This window comes from Taeniopygia guttata, chromosome 13 (genome assembly GCF_048771995.1).
Source record: "Taeniopygia guttata chromosome 13, bTaeGut7.mat, whole genome shotgun sequence".
Lineage (NCBI taxonomy): Eukaryota > Metazoa > Chordata > Aves > Passeriformes > Estrildidae > Taeniopygia > Taeniopygia guttata.
In genome coordinates this window covers 15,380,307-15,395,302 of record NC_133038.1, presented here as the reverse complement: position 1 = coordinate 15,395,302, position 14,996 = coordinate 15,380,307, and the positions used below count along the sequence as shown (strand labels likewise).

Sequence of the window (14,996 nt, the reverse complement as noted above, 5' to 3'; positions counted from 1 at the left end):
TATATCCTACTGACCAACAGCTTCCACAGTCCAAGAGCATTGCTCTTATGGCAAAAATTGCTCTCATAGAGAAAATACGCCAAGGAGAGGAGGTAAGGCAAGGCTTGGAAAAAGCATGACTGACAACCTAAGCAGTTAAACCTATATCCTTGCTTATTCCTACAGTGCCTCTACAGCAAGAAGGATTTCAGTTGCTACATCAAGTAAAAGGGAATCCAGACAGTTTTGCAGACTGTCCATTTGACTCAGAGATGTATGCCAAGGGAAACCAGACAAAATGCACATCACTGAATTAGTATTAATACAACAAACACTTAGACTTCCACAAATTTTCCTTCTTTCCTGCTCTTTAAAATCATTTGCTTTAAAACTATTTTGTTGAAATAATTTGTCTAGCTTCATATAGACCCGCTCTCTGAAAACTACACATGACTCTTGATAGATAGCACATTATTCTTAAAAAAAGAAATGCCAATGTGATTAGCCATTTTCTTATTTTTAAAGTGTGAGGTATAATTAGAGACTCCCTGATGCCAAAACAAGGCTCCTTAATCAACTTTCTAAACTATCAGCAGTGAAGTGCAGGCAGAGAGCGTTCCAAGAGAGCTGGTGACAGGTGTCACATGCTGGTGTCACTGCACCAAGTGGCACAGTTGTTACTGTCCCTCGACGAGCAGGGAGCTTTACTTTCTAAAATTACAAATACAGCCATTTTATGCTTATTCTTAGAGCATACAAATAAATCACCTTGCACAACAAGGAAGATATCCCAAATACAGCTCCTTTTTCTTTATTATTTTGGGCGGAACACTTTAGACTCTACCAGCTTTATAAACTGAAAGATGAACATTGAAGCATCATTTTACCCCAAACTCCAGGAAAATTTAATTTTTACTACCGTATGATGTAGCAGTAAAGCTCATTCATCAAAGAAATTCAGCACATTCCAGAATGTGTCTTGCACACTACTTCCCAGGACACCATTCCTAAAGAACTGGTTATTCAGGGAGACTGAATGCAGATAACCAGGCTTAGTCAAAGCTGGAGTAGCAAGCAAAACCAAGTATTATCTGTATTAAAATTTTGTTCTAGATGCAGATAGCTGGAAACAATGTTTCTAAGGAATGTGAATGCTTTCTAGATATGGAACAGGATCACCTGCTCCAGGAGGCTCTTTCCTCTGTTAACAGTATCAAACAATACTGAGGTGCAACATGCTTTTTCTTTCTTGCTAAGTAGTCCGAGGATATTGTTTATTGTTACAACACTGCCATTATCAAAAGCCCAGGCATCTTCCAAATCATACAAAACACATCAAGTCCATAGTATCTGTGGGCTTAATCACCTGCTCTGAACACATACCTGCTGCCAACAAGTATTTCACCAGTTCAAGATGACCCTCTTGAGCAGCTTCCATCAAAGGTGTTGAGCAACCAAGCTCTATATCAGCTCCTGCCTTAATAAGGAAGTCAGCGACTTCAGAGAAGCCTCCACAGCAGGCCAGGGTCAGGGCTGTTTCCTGCGTTTCTTCTGTCTGTGCATTAATATTTGCCCCTAGGAAACAAAACAGCCATTACTGACCTGGCCACACACTGCCTGGGGAGGTGAATGCTCATCACTCCCACAGCAGTTTGGGTGTTTGAGCTCTGCTTTGAGGGTGCAGCAGTGAGCAGTGCCAGCTCCACGCTCCATCAGAGCAATCTACACAGGACACCTGTTGGCCATGGATCACACTGTGTCCTGAGCGCTCCATCGCCACGGGATCTCACCTTGTGCCAGCAGCAAGGCCACCATCTCTTCGTGGCCTTCCCGGGCAGCTTCCATCAGAGGTGTATAACCTTCATCATTCACCTCCTCCAGGTTGGCTCCTCGCTCGATCAGAAGCGCTGCCAGCTCCACGTGCCCGCCACAAGCTGCCAGAGTGAGCGGGGATTCGAAGGAATCCGCGGGCATGTTCACCTGGGCACCGCTGTCCAACAGCAGCCGTGCCACCTCCACGTGGCCGTCCTGCAAGCAAAGGGCAACCCAGGAGTCAGACAGAACCCAAGGCACTTGATGATCTACTTGCAACCACTATCATGAAAATTATCCTACAAAGACCCCTGTCTTTTTACTTATCATGGTTTAATTATGACAGTTACATTAATACTTGGACCTAACCAACACTTAGGTTTCCACCTCCATCTCAGTCAGGTTTAAATGCACGAGGAAAAAAGAACTAGATATATGTTGGTGTTTCCATTTCTTGAGGAAAAAAGAATCATGGTGCAAGACCTAATTTGCAGCACAGTCTTTGGGACACAACATACTAGAGATAGCAAACAAGTGCCATAAATAATAAACCCACTCCATGACTAAACCTCAAAACAAGCATCACAAAAAAAAATTTTCTTGTTCTTTGTAGTAGTAGTTGATTAATGACTTCTACAGACAATAAACCAAAAAGCCCAATTGGAAACTTCTAGACCCTGGAAAAGATACCTGCAGAGAAACTGAGGTAGGTAACAATAAGGCAGGTAACAGGAGGAGAGAAGATTTGGAAAAACTCTTAAAGGTGTCTGAAAAATACCTTCGGGTGAAGCCATAGAATAAGAGAATTAGGATTGCCAGAGCAGTCTGAGTTCTTGGCAAAAGCACATAGATGTATCTGTCAGCTTCTCAAGAAAGTATTGTTAAACCTCTCAGTTACTTGTAATAGACCAAGTACCTAAAATCCACATTTGACCAAAGGTGTAGTTTGGTAGAGAGCCATGACATCAACAAAAGGGGAAAGCTTAAGCTGACCATGAAGCAGGCTGTAGGTAACATGAGATGGACAGCAATAGGGGAGCACATTAAACACAGGCTGTTGTTCTCAGAGGTTGAGAAATCTAAAAGCCAACAGCCACCTCATTAGAGACATTACCCGAAGTGTGGCACTGTCCTGACCAAAACAAACTGCAAGGCACTTACAAAAGAAGAGGTGATCAGAGACCAGACATCTCAGCAACCTGTACCTGCTGCATTCCTTAGATGGAAAGAGATGAAGACTGGGAAGTCACAACAATTTGGTGGAACAGCTCCCTTGTGCAAGGGTGCAGCCAAATGATAACAAAAACCAAATTCTTTGTTATAGAGTTGGGATTTCAAAGGCTCATCCTCCTTTCTGCTGCTTTCAAATGTCAATACACACTCTGTAATGTTAGAACACCTGGTCTGAAACACCAAAGAGTTGAAAACCTCACAACTCTCTCCCCGAAGTGAGCTGCTTCACTGTCTCCAAATTAAGCCAGCCCTTGAATTGTTTCACCAGGAAAGTAAGAAAAAGCAAACAAAAAACCCCAACCTAAACAGAACAGTGGGGTTGATTAACCTTTAGTCTGCAGTCATGGTGCAATCTCCTTTAGGTGACAGTATGCACCCACTGTCCTGAATTCCTTACTGGCACCAGACTCTTCTACAGGGAAGGTTATTCAAGGAGACAATTACCAGCTCACTATCAGAAGACCTGGACACAGCTCCCCACGTTACACCCTGACCTTGGTCACTTGCATCATCACCTCACAACTGCACTGAAAGAACACTTGATCCTCCAGCTCTCAGCAGACTGGAGGAACACTGCATCCTATCTTCCAATGATTACAAGCCACTGGGAGAAAAATCCGTTTCCCTCTTTTTGCTGCGCTTCCTATGGAAACAAGGTTCCTGTTCTTTCTTCGGAGAAGTTCCCCAGCTTGAAGAAGAGAGAAAAGGCCATCCAAGGTCTGTACAGAAATGGTTACATATGCTTTGACACTCTCTATTGAGTTGATGCTCTTGGATAGGGAAGTTTTTCTTCAATGGCTGCATTGAAATTATGTGGACAGTTGCTAGAGAACTAAGCACTACATTATTTTTCAAAATAAAATGGTAGGTCAAAAGAGAAACCTCACAACCTCATTTACAGAAACCTAGAAGAAAGCAAGTCATCTCTCCATGCAAAACACTTCCGGCAGTGATGAACAGACAATTGTAATGCATTAATCATCCAGCTCAGTGCACTTTTGGAAGGTTCATTCCATGACACACTGAGAGACCTTATTTATAAAAACAAAGGTGGAAAACACACTAAAAAAAACCAAAACAAAACCCCAAACTAGTGACTTGTACTACATCACTGCACCGCAGATAAGTCACCCCTAAACTTCACACAGGGAGCATTCAAAACAACGCATCACCCCCCAAAAATTAGGGAATTTTTTCTTTGTGAGCAGTTAGACTGAGAAGCTGGTGGGAGCTACTGTAAGCACTTTTTTTACAATAACAACATACAAATTCAGCTGCAGCCCCCAAACAGCTTGTTACCCAAGACTCACTCTATTTTATCACCTCCTGCATTCCTCTCTCCCGGAGGAGGGAGCAGTACAAACAAAGGTATTTACCATGCAGGCCTCCATCAGCGCCGTGTGCATCTCATCTGTTTTGTGCTCTTGATCAGCTCCAGCTTCAAGCAAAAAACGAACCATATCTAAATGGCCTTCAAATGAAACAGATCAAAATAAATAAGCATTCCACATCATCAACTTCAAGTAGTACAGACAATACACTTACTGAAATAATTCAGATTTTAACAGTTTGCTATTAGAATCTTCACAAGCTACAACTGGCAAACATGGCTTCTTAAAGTGCTCTTTAAAAAATACCAATGCAAACAAGTCAGCAGCCTTCAGAAAGCCTTTCCCAAAGATACTGCTCAGCCATGAGATGAAGACAGACCTGTTTAATTCAACTTAACACAAGAACCTTTCCTTGTGACTTCAAGCTACAAAACTGTGCTTATTCCCTACTGAACTGTACAGTGACAGAGCATTGAAGACTTCCAAGACAGAATACAACTGGGGGGATTATCTTTTAGGGATGGGTCCATGTAGATCTGAACTTAACTTCAAGCTGTTCAATAACACTCACAGACATATTTCTGAGAACTAAGATACACACATTATATCATATTATCTGACATTAATTTTAGAAGCTTCTACCGAGCTTTACCAAAACTTGATTTAAACTCTATTACAGTTTCTGTCATTTTAGAAATTGTCCCTTCTAAGTTCTTAGCCTCTTGATGAGCATTCTTCTCTGTGGGAAGACTTAGTCTTACATAAACTGACAACCATCTTGTCAAAGATAATAGAGGACATGTCTGTCATTCAAGATTTTACATTCTATGACACAATTAGGTTCTGGGTCAAAAGAAACAAGAATGACCCTCCAATAGTACATTCAGAGGTATCATTACTGGCATATGCCTGTAAGGAACTAACATATGCTGTAGGAAATCCATGACAAATCCAGATGCAAGTCCTCAGACAGGTTATACATAGTATGCATCCTCAATCCTAACCACAGAGGCAAAGCCTAAAGTTACTATGACAACAATCCACATCCTTATTTTCTATTTGTAGAAAAGCAATGGTTGGAAATCAAACCATAGAAGCACAGTGGATTACCACTGCACTGTTACTTTACAAAGAAGCTTTAAATAGCAAAAGAAATTAGGTCAAAAGTCCCTAGAAGTTCATCACACTTAAGAATTCATAGCATTCTCCTAAATTACACTGAAGGAAAAGAAACCAGTAATAATGGAGACATTGTCTCCCCATCAGATATTACAGAAACACACATTCCAACTTTGCATTTTCTGAAGAACCAATAGAGATGTTTTCAGAATTCAAAGACAGCTGGTGAAGGAACTGGCAATGACACAGGGAATGTGGCAGTGGGTAGAAGGAGAGAATGCTGGTGTGTCAATGCACAAGTTTGGACATAGCCAGTTACAAGTTTTCATCTGCAACATGTCAAATGTCCACCACATCTGGACACAAATACGGACTTAATACCACTACACCACAGAGGAACATTTTGTGACACTGAGTTTAAAACCAAAACCCAGATTTACAAAACTCTTAGGAAGATATTCAAAGTATTGCTGAAAGTTTTAGTCAGATAAATCCAAGCAAACCAATTTAAACAAAAATACAAAACAAGGCAAGAGACAATACCTTTATAGCATGCGAGTGTAAGTGCACTTTCTTTGAACTCGTTGGAGTGAGTGTTGATTCCTGCACCATATTCCAGCAATACTCTTGCAACTTCGACATGCCCTGCACTGGCTGCTTCCATCAGGGGGGTATGTCCGTTCTCATTGTGGTCTTCTATGTTAGCACCAGCTTTCAGTAGCACCTTCACCACGTCCACAAAGCCCCCGGCACAGGCGTACGTGAGAGCTGTGTTCCCTGCAGAGGAGAGGTTGCATGAGAGCCCTTTCCATCACCCACTCCAAACACAGGGAAGGAGATCAGTGTTAACAGCTCCAACAAACCCATGTAGATCACCAGCAGCAGCCTTTCACCTCACAGCAATGTTACTCCAGCCCATCATTCCAGGGTGGATATAAAACCCCAAATAACCACTAACATGGAAATTTTAATGCCAAACCAGTATTACAAATCAGGATTTTCTCAGTTTGAATGTTATGTTTCCTACTTTAGCACACAAAATTAGATCAAATAAACATGCACAAAAAGATCAATAAGTAATTGTTACTGCAGAGTTGGGGGGATGATTTTTTTGTTTTGTCTTTCTTTTTTTTTTTTCCTAAGACTGTATCCTGTAATTCCTTGAAAATCTTCTACTGGCTGGCTGTGAATAAATTTATAATTTAAAACTCTGGTACTGTAAGTGACAGACACTCGCATATGGCTCATGTTTTAAATGCTACAGTCAATTTTAAGGTAACTTAACTTAAAATGGCTAAACAGAAAGATAAAAGAGTATCTTATGGTTCGGACACATGACTTGTTTGAAAATTTGAACAAAGTTTAAATTCTATCTTAATAAACAGAATCCAAGTGCAGGTTAATGCTGTCAGTGAGGTCAGTTAACCTGTGGTCAAAAACCAGCAATACAGAGAACATTCAAAGCACTCAAAAATTTTAACTCCTCTTTAGTAAAAAGGAACAGACAGAAATAATGGGTGTTGATGAGATGCATCCCATGGTCATCTTACTGGTAATTTTAGATAATACCAATAAGAAAAGATGAACTTCATATATTTTCTTGTCCTCTAACACCAAAGTCGTTTTTACAGGAACAATGCTTTCCATTAGAATTTACATTAAAATCCATATTTAATAACGGCCAGTTAAGACTCCAAACACATTTGCTACAGATCTGGTCTATTCCTTACAGTTCCTGTCATGTTTTCTTGTGAATGAAAGTGTTAGACAAAAACACAGATGTTCAGAAGAACTGTGCCTTATGTGCCAGCCTTACTAATTGTGCTCGTGCTCCCCAGTTACCTGTGGAGGACTGTGCATTGACATCTGCACAATGGACAAGGAGGAGTTTAACGATATCCACGTAGCCTCCACTGGCAGCTGCCATCAAGGGAGTGATGTCGCCTTTATTCCCTCGGTCTTCAACATTGGCGTGCATGGCTAGAAGCACCTAGGGGAAAAGTTCAGTGAGCAAATTGTAACACCAACCTTTTGTTTTTAGTTCAGTGGGGTTTGTGAAACTGGTTCCCCAGCCAGCTGCCACATCCTCTCACAGCCCAGTGCCACCCCCAGGACCATTCACAGTTACTGCCTGCACTGGGCTCTGCTGCAGAATATCCTGAGTTTCTGCATTTCCAGTGAAATATGGATGTTTTCAAAAGTTACAGGGTAATTTACTGACCAGAATGACAGCACAGAAACTGTCACCTGCAATAATGACCAGGACACCCACAGATCAGTGGTGATCTGTGCACACAGGTGAGAAGTTCTCTCCCTGTCCTCTGTTTTGGCACCAAAATGTGAAGTTGGGCATTTCTGAGAACTATCACCTATTTCAAAGCAGCTGCCCTTAGATACAGAAGCAATCTAACTCAAAATTAACAGAAATTAATGTACTGTCGATAAAAATGTGATTTAAAAAAATGATTGTGTGACTGAGACATGAGCTTTTAGAAAGTAACCAGTTGTAGTATTTGCGTTTACTGCTATTTTAGATACTCCTGCTCGGCTGAACAGCTGGACTGCATCTAGAACAATGCCAGAAAAGCAGATACATCACAAAATATAGAATTCATTCCTCAGACAAGTCCCTTCAACCTAAAGGCATCTGCGACTGCATTTTCCATTAAAGAAACCCAAACAATAACTGGAAACCCACAATAAGCTGTATTCACTGATATTCTGTTGAAATAATAAAAAATTATAATAGCCACAATAGCTAAATTGTTTACCTATCAAAGAAGCCCCTCAGACAATGCTTCACAAATGTTTAGTTCTAACTGCGTTTGTTACTTACTTGTGCCAATTCATAATATCCTGCTGAGCAGGCCAAGCAAAGCAGACTCTCCCCTTCTTCAGTATGTTCATTTACACTCCGTCCTTCATCCAGCAGCTTCCGGACAGCATTTACATCCCCATCGGAGCATGCTTCTGCCAAACTGCGACTGCAAAACCAGTTAGCACACAGTGAGCTCAAAACACACCTGCAACAGCTGGGCAGCTTTCCTAGGCAAAGAGGAAGCCTTTCAGTAAAGACTCCTGACTTCAGTGCTAAGCTTTACTTGAAAATACACCTTATATATTTTTTTTTAAGTTTATCTGTATTTCAGTTTGCCAATATTTCCACAGGTAAAATGGAGATAGACTCTTTCCTTATTGTCTAAACTAGCTTGTTCTCATCAGTTGCTAACTCATAATACGCTCTCATACAGACCAGATGCAGAGAGGAGCGCTCAAACCTGGTTTTTGTGGTGCTCACAAGACAGGAGTAAACCTCACAAATACTATTCCCACTTCAGGGAATGCCAGATACACAGAGGTTGTGACCATGACAAACTGCTGACTGCATGTGCCAAGGCAAATTCCTACTGCAGACAAAGCCAAAAAGTCATAAGTCAAGTATCACAGAGACGATTAATATGAATACTGCAACCAGACAAATTCAGCAATCACCTACTCTTCTACAGCTAAGAACTTGAACTTTCTGGAATAAGAACTCAACTCTCTGGTACACAGCAAGAGCAGCAGGTCAGAAAGTAACATTTTTTTGTAATTTTCTCTTACCCTGTGAAGCCAATAACCTGATGGGACAGTAGTTACACCTTCAGATGCAATCTGCTTCTGCTAGCAGTAGAACAGCTCCATTACTAAGTACTAACTATAAAATTACCTGAATTGGAAATAAAATCCCATTCCATAGCTGGGTAACTAGGGGTGGTCAGTATGTACAATTAATTGAATTTGAAATAAAATCCCATCCCATAATGACCACCAAGAGTGGTCAGTACGTACAACTAACTGAATTTGAAATAAAATCCCATTCCATAGTTGGAGAACCTGGGGTGGTCAGTAGTACAATTAACTGAATATGAAATAAAATCCCATTCTGTAGCTGGGGAACCAGAGGTGGTCAGTACATACACTTAACTGAATTTGAAATAAAATCCCATTCTGTAGTTGGGGAACCAAGGGTGGTCAGTACATATAATTAACTGAATTTGAAATAAAACCCCATAGCTGGGGAACCAGGGGCGGTCAGTACATACAATTAACTGAATTTGAAATAAAACCCCATAGCTGGGGAACCAGGGGCGGTCAGTATGTACAATTAACGGAATTTGAAATAAAACCCCATAGCTGGGGAACCAGGGGTGGTCAGTACGTACAATTAACTGAATTTGAAATAAAACCCCATAGCTGGGGAACCAGGGGCGGTCAGTATGTACAATTAACGGAATTTGAAATAAAACCCCATAGCTGGGGAACCAGGGGTGGTCAGTATGTACAATTAACTGAATTTGAAATAAAACCCCATAGCTGGGGAACCTGGGGCGCTCAGTACGTACTTGTCCACCTGTCCGTTGTTGTGATTGTTCTCGGCTCTCATCCGCGTCAGCGCGGCGGCCGCCTCGTCCAGCGCGCAGCTGACGGACGACGTCAGTCTCCGGAGAACCTCGGGATCTGCGAAGGCTTTGCCATCGGCAGTGGACAATTTACCAATTCCTTCAGTGCACGTTCGTTCATCAGTCGGGTTAGTATGAAAGTCACACAAAAGAAACGCAAAGACACTATTTTAGAGTTCAGCCACATGCACTATTAGTTAAAAATAATTTGCAAACATGCCAGATAATTAGCTACTTAAAACTATCTGCTAACATTTGCCCAAGACCTGAATATTTAATTAACTACAATATAGCAGTAAAAACCCTACATCTTTCAACTGACAGCTTTGTTACTTGTCCTGAAGTCTCAAGTCATACCTTTGAAGAACTTAAAAGAAGCTCAAAAACCATCATATTGGGGTATTAAGGACAAATTCAGGCATTCAAATCAGAAGTTTGGGAAACAGACATGATTCAATATTTTCTGAATGGGAAGAAGTTTTCAACTTAAAACACTTATTACCCCTTTCCCACCCATAACAAAGCAGACTGAGTTCTAATATATATATATATATATTTTTTTTTTTTAAGAGTAGGAAAAACTTAAACATGTATTAGTTTAAATTTCAGTAATTTACCACTCTAAACTGCCCGCCTCTACCTATAGGAACAAAAGTTAGGAAATGAAATTTCAAATATTTTAAGTATACTTGAAATCAATGCCTCTCCTTCACAGACACAACACAACACAGTAAAAATGCTTAGATTCAAGGAACTTTCTTTAAAATTTCTTTTTTTAATACCACTTTCCTTGCTCACGTTTTACACCACACAAGGTTTTACTCCTCATATTTAAGCACAGTCTATTTAACACGTGCAAACAAAACAGTGTGGGCAGGATTTGTATCTTCAGGTACAAATCCGTAAACAGCCCAAACACCTCCCAGCCACCCACAAAAAAACCCAAACAAAAATTAATCAATGTCATGTGCTACAAAAAGCAACCTTCACCAGTCATGAATCAGTAACTTCAATTCCTTAGCTGTTAAAAAGGGTCAAATTAGATAGAAACCTCTGGAAATAAGGCACCTTATCCCTCAGAAGATTTGTTATTTGGTATGTGCATATCGCTGCAGACCTGATTTACACGACAATGTAAATGTAAATGCTTGATTTCCCACAACCCAGCTTGTAATTATTACAGAATAAATCGTATTTTAAGTTTGAATGCTGTCTTCAGACAATGCATGTCCCCAGTTTGAGAGCATCTAATCTGCTTCTTGATTATGTAAGAATCAATACTTACCAAATTTCTCCACCCTAAATCTCTTTATGCCAGCACACACCAGTCACACTGTGACGTTACCCTGCACGGCTGGTGCAGTGCTCCAAGTGCTGGCTGGCAGCACTGGAATGTGGTGCTGGACATGATGGAGAATCCTTCTCCAGCCATTGAGACAGACACCTCCCCTGGGGTGCAGCACTTGGCTGGTGGAAATAAGCAATGGAGGTTCAATGAGCTGCTTAAGAGACTTGTGCACCTCCTCCCTGCCTCCAACATCCCACATCTGGATCCCTTCAGCATTGTCAGCGGCTACGGAAACAAATTTATAACTACTAGCCCAGTCTGCAATGAAATCAGAAATCACACCTCCATCCGTCTGGGTTGGAAGCCTGGCTAGTCCAGAGCAATCACAGCAAAAAGTGAGGGGTCATAGAGGTCACTGGCAACATGACCCCTTCCACCTCCAAACTGTTGAGGCCACCACCCCCGTGGCCATGGCTGTTAAATATAGCAAAGTTAATAAACAAGCCTCAAATGCCACAGCTCATGCCTTATGTATTCATGTAAACTGGATTTACTGGTGGTGTAAAGGGGTTGGAAGTCCTGTCATCTCGGCAGCTGGAGCAGGTGGGACAGTGGGGGACAGCCACTGCAAAACTGGGTCAGGACATGAATTTAGTTCCAAATACACCAAGAAAGTGACAGTTTTTCCACAGCTCTGCTTCCCCAGGATTGCTCACGGGGTAACTGCTGAGATGTTTACACGAGCTATTTCTGGTGGCAGTGCTGGCTTACACTGCATTGCAGTGTACATAAAGCACTGCTGAAGGAAAGACAAAGAATTAAGTCTTCACAACTCGGCACTGAGGCCTCATCCGGGACTGCTGCAACCAAAGCTGAACAGCGTGGTAAACAACATGGAAAAGTACTCGAGAGAAATCCACAGGACCCCTGAGCAAAGGCTAAATGCAGAGATTTAGCTTACAGGGAGCAACACAACTGCAGCTTCCCTCCACTTTAAAAAGGTCTAATTGAAGGAGCTGTTAACAGCTCTACTGTTGACAAAAGAAGGGGAAAATACAAAGTCCAGCCAAAAGAAACCAACCCAAAGAACTACCAAAATACCACCATCAAAACCCCACAGAAGCCAAAAGCCCATGTGACCTGGCTATCTGCAACTACACTGGATATCTCCATCATTTCAGCTCACCAAAGTAGCAGAACTGACAAGTTGTCGGGACAAGCAGGACCCACACTTGATACCTTCTCTGTTTTAAAAGTTTGTTGTGTCATTTATACCTGGGATTTCTGAAGGCAGAAGTCACACCACAGATCTTCTGTGCCTGGTTAAGACAAACAAACATGACCCACTACAGCTCTCCTATTCCCAAGTATCTGTTTTCATGGATTTCACCTGGTGGTCTCCTGGGAGACTCATCAACCACGGGTCACTGGCTCTTCCTTCTGGAGAGTCAAAGTGCACTTAAGCTCACTCCTGTTTCTGACTTTGTCCCAAAAAATGAGCTATAACCACACTAAAGCTTTTCAGAGGGTAAGTGGAAGGTGCCTTTTATTTACCTCACCACCTAGAGCTTAACTCAGGTGCCATCCCCGGATCTTAATTTCATATTTTTATATGTGCCAAAACTAATCAACAGCCACAGATTTGTTTGGCTGGCTGGAGTCAAAGGGAGACAGACTACAAGAATTACCACTGCAGACACACATTCATTCACCCTCCTTTTACACATTATACTCAATAATTTACTACATTAATAACAATTTGAAGCTTTTATTTTGCTATGATTTAGAACGACTATGCCAGAATCTCAATGCTGTAATGCTCATGTGTCTTTTAATCTCTAATTTACTTAATTTTGTGCCCAAACCACTTTTTCTTGTGTCACTCTTATACACATAGGGACTCCAGCAGTCTGATTTACGTGCAGGATCTTGGCCAAAATTCTTCTTGTTTCTTCCCATCCAACAAATACTGCAAGCATCCTCAAGACCATTCTACACACTCTTGCACAAGAGTGATCACAATTTCTCACATTATTACAGTCTCTCTAATACATTACTGATCTGACACTATCTGAACTGAACCCAAGGTCTTACATTCTGGTCTTCCTGGAATATTACACTGGAATATTACACATGCCTCTATACAGGCCATCCTTTCCATCTTTTCATGAACAGATCACTGTTGCAGGTTTAAGTCTGAAAAGAAAATATGGAACCCATTGTTTTTTATTGAGAATAGTCCACAGTCATTAATCGTTATTGAGAGGGTGATGTTTCTAATGCAAGGTTACAGCTTAAAACTAAAATTATGAAGACTTTGTTCTTAAGCAAGCCAAAAGGAAGTGCCTTCATCCAACATAAGTTGCCATGCAAAGACCAAAAAGGTGAACTCAAAAATAGCTTGGATAGAATTACTGTGCCTGTGCCTTCTAACAGCCTAGGAACAGTGGCCCTGAAAGTCACTCTTTAAGGATATTCCTGAACAATAGACAACTGGAAGAACAGAGAATGGAGAGACTTTCACCTGTACTGTGATGTTCCTGCTTTACCCTCTACAGGGAAAAACAGGGTCACTACAGAGGCCACAGATCTTCAAAAGAGAAGAGGCAGATACATCTTCACATCTTCTGTAGTGGGCAGCTCTTCATCTGAACAGCTGCTGCTGGAGCCACATGCTAGCTGTTCAGAAACCCCACAGGAACAAGGCCAGCAGCACTATCCAACAATGGAAGAGATCAATGACTGAACTTGGGGCCAGATAATGCAAGATGTTCAACACCTTAATGCCATATGACTGAACTATTTAAATTAGTCTGAAGTTGATTACAAAGGTGTATTAGAACAAGGAACTCACCTTTCAAGGGAAAAGTTTGCTCATCAGATACACACCTACACTCCTACAACCAACACTCCCATTTCCTTGTTGACTTTCAGACTGATGGGGTATTCCCACCTTGTAACTATCAAGCTTAGAGTTTTAAGGTAACCTGAAATGAGCTGATAACTTCTCAGTGTGATGTGAGTTTAACAAGTCAGAGATACATATATTGCCTCAAAAAAAAAAAGGAAACACCAACAGGTTTGTGCCTTTGGAAAACACAGTTAAGTCCCTCATAGGACACACAGCTGATGTCAACATATACTTTGAACATCAAAGGAGACTGCCCTAAAAAGATCAACATATCCAAGAGATAATGTCCAGTAATCCTCACAAAGCCCTGCAGATTCAGTGGTGATTGTGTGCTTCCCCTGTCAGCTCCAGCACTGCATGTTCTAACACACACTGGAGGACATTTACTTGTAACACACCCAATTTATGCCCTCATGCTCATCACAAAGTCTAACTCAGCTTCAGTCCATACAGAATCAGCTGGGGGTCCTTAAGGGCTTACACAGCCCAAAGACAGCTTATGATGGAAATGTGGACAGCTTTAAAAGGCCCAAAGAAGTACAAAATGAGAATCATGGCCCAGAAATATACCTCTTATCTTTTTACCAGTATGTCAGGAATCTGCTCTAATCAGCCTGGTGTACAAGCAGCACCTCAGACAAGGTAAAGAACGTTCAAGGAAGAAGGAGGAACTTTGTTTTAGGTTCTTTACTGGCATCTCCTTTCAGAGGAATTGAGAAGTTCTAGGCTATCCAAAGTCCACTGCCACAGCCTCGTGCCAACAAGCAGTGACCCTACCAGAACAGCATCCACCCCAGCACATCCCAGAGTTGCTGCAAGACAAGAAGGCAACAAGCAGAACTCAACACACATTCTTCCCTAAGGTCTCAGGTGGCAAAGTT

At 41.5% G+C, this 14,996-nt stretch overlaps 1 protein-coding gene across 13 annotated transcripts in view; it reads right to left on the bottom strand.

The window, feature by feature from the left end:
* The window catches only part of ANKHD1 (ankyrin repeat and KH domain containing 1), a 98,436-nt gene that overhangs the window by 53,672 nt on the left and 29,768 nt on the right, over positions 1-14,996 (bottom strand). For all 13 annotated transcript variants that reach the window (XM_041718899.2, XM_041718900.2, XM_041718901.2 and 10 more), the window contains exons 3-9: positions 9,860-10,016; positions 8,311-8,458; positions 7,317-7,464; positions 6,018-6,251; positions 4,401-4,495; positions 1,770-2,007; positions 1,363-1,554 (exon numbers count right to left, since the gene is read on the bottom strand). In XM_041718899.2, the coding sequence (XP_041574833.1) occupies positions 1,363-1,554; positions 1,770-2,007; positions 4,401-4,495; positions 6,018-6,251; positions 7,317-7,464; positions 8,311-8,458; positions 9,860-10,016 (1,212 nt within the window). The remainder of the gene's footprint in view (positions 1-1,362; positions 1,555-1,769; positions 2,008-4,400; positions 4,496-6,017; positions 6,252-7,316; positions 7,465-8,310; positions 8,459-9,859; positions 10,017-14,996) is intronic.